The sequence below is a fragment of the Galeopterus variegatus genome, unplaced genomic scaffold, assembly GCF_000696425.1.
Source record: "Galeopterus variegatus unplaced genomic scaffold, G_variegatus-3.0.2 Scaffold5074, whole genome shotgun sequence".
NCBI lineage: Eukaryota > Metazoa > Chordata > Mammalia > Dermoptera > Cynocephalidae > Galeopterus > Galeopterus variegatus.
Window position 1 is genome coordinate 110,932 of NW_007731185.1, and position 5,166 is coordinate 116,097.

At 36.1% G+C, this 5,166-nt stretch overlaps 1 protein-coding gene across 2 annotated transcripts in view; it reads right to left on the bottom strand.

The window, feature by feature from the left end:
* Window positions 1–5,166, bottom strand: part of LOC103604293 (exocyst complex component 4) — a 143,418-nt gene that overhangs the window by 103,981 nt on the left and 34,271 nt on the right. For both annotated transcript variants that reach the window (XM_008588861.1, XM_008588860.1), the window contains exon 3: window positions 3,532–3,726. In XM_008588861.1, the coding sequence (XP_008587083.1) occupies window positions 3,532–3,726 (195 nt within the window). The remainder of the gene's footprint in view (window positions 1–3,531; window positions 3,727–5,166) is intronic.

A 5,166-nucleotide genomic window follows, 5' to 3' on the forward strand; every position in this document is an offset into this window, starting at 1 on the left:
TTTAAATTAATTTAAAGGTTAGAAACTAGACAACCTTGCCATAAAAACAAAAAACAAAACAACTAACCTAACCTGAGGAGCAAAGACTGACCAGAGCTCCTAGAAAAGAAACACCTTTTTTTTTTTTCTCATATGGCTGGTATTAAAGTCTTGAAAGTTATTCACCTGGTTAATGATTTATGAATTCTGACTATATGAACTGAGCTATGCTAGGTACAGGGCAGACAAAAATAGATAACATGCAATGACTGACTCTCAATGACCTACCACACAAACAAAAGCAATTATATTATAATGAAATACATGCAGCTTATGGACAAGCATCTTGCTATCTGGGACATTCAGAGAGTTGATGAGATTTGAGCCAAGTCTTAAAGAATAAGTTATCGTTTTCCAGGTAGACAGGATTGGGATCAGTTCAGGGAAATATATGATCAATTAAAAAAAATCTATTACATCCTATACACCAGAAACAAATAAGAAGAAACTGTAATTAATAAAGAGCTACTGTTTTTAAAAGCAACAAAAAATATATGATGCCCAGAAATAAATCTAACAAAATACATGTAATACCTCTAAGAAATATATTACTAAGCATTAATAAATGACATAAATGAAGACTTCAATAAATGAGAGGCATATCTTGTTCACTGATAGGAAGATTCTATATTGCAAAGATAGAAAATCTCTTAAATTCAATCAAAATCCCATCACACTTTTTGTGGAACTTGACAAGCTGATACTAAAATTCCTGTGGAAGAGTAAAAAGCCAAGAATTCCTGAGACAATTTTGAATAACAAGATGAGGGAATGTCTTCACCTCCTATTAAGACATATTATAAAGTTATAGTAATTAAAACAGCATGATTTTGGTGCAGGTACAGACAAGACCAATTGAACAAAACAAAGAGCTCAGAAACAGACCCACGCATATGTGAGAAGTTGGTATGTGACCAAAATGGTATTATAAATCAGTAGAAAAAGGATTCAATAGTCTGAGCCAACTGACTATATAGAAGAAAGATAAAATTAGATTCCCAGTTCGTAACATGTATAAAAATGGACTTTTGATGGATTAAAATCGAAAACATAGGAGATTCTCTTTATGACAATGGGATGGGAAAAGTTTCCTAAAACAAAAATCACGTAACATAAATGAAAAAGATTGAGAAATTTTATTTCATTAAAATTTAAAATTTCTTTATACAAACAAATGATACCATAAACAAAGAACAGATATTCCTCAACTTACAATAGGACTATGTCCTGATAAACGATCATAAATCAAAAATATCGTAAATCGAAAATGCATTTAATACCCCAATAAACCCATCGTAAAGTTGAAAAATCGTAAGTTCAACCATTGTATCTCCAGATGCTCTTCAACTTACAAAACCCCATCATAAAGTTGAATAATCCTAAGTCAAGTCATCACGAGCTGGGGACTGTTTATAAAAAGAGACTTTTCTCACCAACTAGGAGAAGATATTTGCAATCCATCTAACAGACAAAGGATTTGTATACAGAATATATAAACAACAACAAATAAACAAGAAGGAACAAAACTCCTGGGAAATGTATCTCATATACTCACCCTTTTCTGAAGGTGACTGCTCTTCTTCCCCACCCTACCCCGCCACCACCCCAACCACAAGGTTTTGGTTAGAACTGATGTTCAAAGTACCCACTCTGGCTGAATCTAGGTCCTAATCCCGGATTTTTTTTTTATTAGGAAAAAAGATTATTTTCTTCTGCAAAACTGTAAAGCCTATACCCCTTTTTCTCCCCCAACCCCCAACTCCACCCCCCACACCCCCCCACAAAACATAGAAGAGACCAGTCTACAGTAGAACAAAGAAGACATGCAGAGAGAACATAGAGGTGGCATTCCACACATCCTGTCTGTTTAGCAGACTGGTTACATGACTCGAGAAATTCTTTTTTACCTAAACTAGCTAGAGTTGAATTTCTGTAACTTGCAACCAGTAATTTAAAGAAATTATTTAATGAGGTCCTAAAGAAAAATAAGTTTAAAAAAAAAGGGAGGACAGTATTCATTATCAATTAGCCCTTCAGTAAATAAATCAGCCCTTAAGTGATAAGAACATAAAACAAAAATCTGGATTCCTAAAATGAACATAATTAACACAGAAATAAATTCCAACAACCTATTTTAATATATGGCACTTACTTAAAAGCAGGCTCACTCCAAAAATCGTGATTCAAATAGATGTGTATATGCTACACAAATATATATAAGCTTAACTATTCTGACTTGAACCTTGATAATTTAGCACAAATATGCATTCCTAATGTGTAAACCAACATTAAAGCTGAAAAGTAACTAATTTTTTTCTGTCAGATACTCTATAATCATTATTAAGGAAGATGTCACTTTGAATAAATTGCTGAAAATAACTAATTCTTTTGCCACTCCCAAGAGCAAACTATTCTTAATCTCCTTCTACTGTGGAAATTGACTATTTGGTCCTGTCACATAACCAGATTTTAATATATGATAGAGCATCATGGCACTTCTCCCTTAGTTACCAAATTTCCTTAAAAGCCTATTAGGAAGGACTTTCAGCAAAATTCTTCTTGGAAGCCTGAATGAATTAGAACCACTTAGAGCATTTAACCTGTGTCCCCCCCCCCCCCCATTCCCCTCAGTGTTTTTTCCAGTGTTACAGCCAATCTAATTTGGTGAAACAAAGATGAAAGGCTTTTACCTATTGTGGAAAAGAAAATTCAAGTCCATCTGCTGCTGAGAGCTTCTGTAGTCCTCAGTCAGCTCTGAATGAGATGGCAGTAGGTGGGTATGAACAGATGGGGGAGGCAGATAGAGAAACCATCTCTAAGAGCCACAGGCCCTGGGAAAGTTAGGATTATTAGGGAGCAAAACCTGCATTTCTAGTTTTTTCATTTTCTTGACCCTCAGCCACATGCAGTACCAACTGCAACCTTCTGGGAACTTACCACTAATTTGAAAAGTGGCAAAACGCAATGGACTAAGACACTAAAGGCTAGGCTGTGGAGTACTTTTGCTTCACAAAGCTACTTTCAGTATCAGTCCCCCAAAATTATTTTCTTTTTTATCAACTTAAAGGAAAAACACAAAGCCCTAATATAAAAATTCCTTCAAAGAATTTGTGGAACACCAAGTTTATAAATCTTCAAAAGTTCTGTCTCATGCAGATTTCATTCTTTAAAATGAGATTCATTAATTATCTTCTTCTGAAGCTAAAAAACCCCTCTACTTACAATTCCAACATGATTTAAGTACTGGTTTCTTACCACTATATTTCTTGCCATTGTTCCAAAGGCAGACAATACATAAATAATCATCACCTACCATTTCAAACACTGGAATTAAGAAGAGAACCAGCCAGGTTTCCACCTGCAAGGATTTGTGAATCTCAAGAGGGCAGTTTGTAATGTGCTACATGCATTAAAGGGTTCAGAGACAACAAAAGGAAGAAAGTACTTTTACATTTTAGCAGAAATGACCTTTAGCATAGGCCATCCTCTTACCAGCATGTCAGTGGCACTGAGATAGTGCTTGCTGGCCATGCACTGCTCCAGCTTTTGAGGCACTTGCTTGATATTCTCAATTTCATCCAGCAGGTTCAGAACATGCTTATGTTCAATTCCTTCAATCCACAGTTTCCGAAGCTCATCCCGCTTGCAGTGCAACAGCATCTTGCATGAAAGCAGATTCTCTTTAACCTACAATAAAACAGATTCAATCTTGGGTAAATCCAAAGCCTTGCCAGTCTAAACCCGTAATCTGGTTAGTATTCCTCATTGGTACTACTGCATGTAACAGTTCCTAATTTCCACTCCCACTTGTTCCCCTTGGTTTGTCTGCTTCCAAAATTCTAATCCTAGTTTCTAACACTGACTCACTTGGGTGCATCTCCACCTCTCTGTGTCTATTTTCTCTCCCATGAAATGAGAAAACTACTCCTAGCCTACCTTTGAGTGAATCTAACAAAATTACTGAGGCTAAAGCACTCTGAAAATATGAAGTACTACATAAATGTTAATATATCTCAAAGGGGAATGATTAGTGTGAGAGTCCATGCTGGTATTCTTTCCCCGATCCTTCTTGCAGATTTCCTTTTCAGCTGATAAGGCACTTGGTCCATGCTTCTAACTCTAGAACTTCTGCTGAAGTGTACAACCAAGGAACTGGGCACTCATCTCAACGGACTAAAATAAAAATAACCCACATTTCCAAAAAAGAATAGGCACATCCAGAGATAATCTCAAAATAAAAGGACATACCAAGGATTTTTTGTCTTTTATTCTGAATACTAAATATTACATAAGACAGTCTCCAGCCATAGATCTACACATTATAGTGACTAGCATAGACACAATATGACAAAATAAAAGGGAGAGAGAGGAGAGGAACGGGGAGGGGTAGACATAATACACATGATAAGAGTAAGTTTTTATTTTCTACCTTAATTTAAAATTTTCAGTTTTTACAACATGGAAAAATAAAAAGAACTGTAGCCTTTACATAATTCACAGAACTGCTTTCATTTACTTTTAGCAGTCTTACCATGTATTTTATTTAAGTTAGAGTTCAATATTTATTTACAGTTTTGTTTCTGTGTTTTGTTTAAGGTAAAATTCATGCATGAATGCATCTCAGGTGTACCATTTCATGAGTTTTAGCAAATGCATATGCCTGTATAATACAAACCTTCATCAATATACAGGATATTTCCATCACCCCAGAAAGTCTATCACGTTTTTGACAACTGAAAATCTATATTCTTCTTCTATGAGATCTTATATGGTGGTATACATATTCACTGACACTATACTTCTGGTGATTATAAAGCAGAATTTCAACATTTTTTCCAACAAGCATGGAAAATATGAAGACAGAATGCTAAGATTAATTAGAAGGCTTCTTGAAAAAACAACTAATCCATTCCTACAACTTTTTTTTTTTTTTTTTGTCTTTTTCCGTGTCCGGCAATGGATCGCAACCCTCAGTGTCACCCCCGTACCGGACCGGGACCGGCAACGGGATCGCAACCCTCGGCACTGCCCCCGCGCCTCGCTCAGCCAGTGAGCGGGAACCGGTCTGTATGTGGGATCCGAACCCTCGGCGGGAGCGCTGCCGCGCTTCCCAAGCAGCACACTATA